Raw genomic sequence first — 1141 nt, forward strand, 5'->3', positions numbered from 1 at the left:
CCTAAGTTCACCCAAACTTCCTTTGACCTGCAAATAAGTGAGTCTACAAAGCCCGGGGCACGATTTATTTTAGGATCTGCCCATGATGCAGATATTGGTACCAACTCACTACAGAATTACCATCTCAGCCCCAATTATCATTTCTCACTCGTGAATAAAGAAAAATTAGATGGCAGTAAATACCCTGAGCTGGTACTAAAGGTGCCTTTAGACCGGGAAGAGCAGAAATCCTACCAGTTGATCTTGACGGCATTGGACGGCGGGGATCCACCCCTTAGTAGTACTGCCAAGATACAGGTACTAGTGACTGATGCCAATGATAACCCTCCAGAGTTTAGCCAAGAGCTATACAGGGTGGCTGTTCCGGAAAACGTTCTTCCGGGCACCCTTGTGCTTCAAGTGATGGCCACTGACCAGGACGAGGGTGTCAATGCCCAGATCACTTTCTCTTTCACAGAAGCAGGCCAGATCACCCAGTTTGACCTAAATTCTATTACGGGGGAAATTACTATTCTGCATACGTTAGACTTTGAGGAGGTCAAAGAATATTCCATAGTTTTGGAAGCAAGGGATGGTGGAGGAATGATTGCCCAATGTACTGTGGAGATAGAGGTCCAAGACATAAATGACAATTTCCCAGAAGTGGTATTCCAATCTCTGCGGGATATCGTTATGGAGGACACCAAGCTGGGAACACACGTTGCTTTGCTTAAAATCCGTGACAAGGATTCTGGACACAACGGAGAAGTTTTTTGTAAATTAGAAGGTGATGTTCCGTTTAAAATAGTCTCTTCTTCGATAAACACTTATAAATTAGTGACAGATGGAGTTCTAGACCGTGAGCAGACTCCTGAGTATAATGTCACTATCACAGCCACCGACAGGGGCAAGCCCCCCCTTTCCTCTAGCTCAAGCATCACCCTACACATTGGCGATGTCAACGACAATGCGCCAGTTTTCCAACAGCCTTCGTACGTCGTTCATGTGGCAGAGAACAATCCTCCAGGCGCCTCTATTGCCCAAGTCAGCGCCTCCGACCCCGACCTGGGGCCCAACGGTCGCGTCTCCTACTCCATTGTGGCCAGCGACCTGGAGCCACGGGCGCTGGCGTCCTACGTGTCCGTGAGCGCGCAGAGCGGGG

General features: G+C 48.7%; 1 protein-coding gene across 1 annotated transcript; it reads left to right on the forward strand.

The window, feature by feature from the left end:
* Window positions 1–3: 3 nt before the first annotated feature.
* LOC132009370 (protocadherin gamma-B4-like) lies at window positions 4–1135 on the forward strand (the record flags this gene model as incomplete). The annotated part of the gene is made up of 1 exon (XM_059387595.1): window positions 4–1135. A coding segment is annotated over one exon (1132 nt), but the record flags the coding sequence as incomplete, so codon positions are not given.
* Window positions 1136–1141: the final 6 nt, after the last annotated feature.

Source organism: Mustela nigripes, unplaced genomic scaffold (assembly GCF_022355385.1).
Source record: "Mustela nigripes isolate SB6536 unplaced genomic scaffold, MUSNIG.SB6536 HiC_scaffold_17436, whole genome shotgun sequence".
Classification (NCBI taxonomy): Eukaryota; Metazoa; Chordata; class Mammalia; order Carnivora; family Mustelidae; genus Mustela; species Mustela nigripes.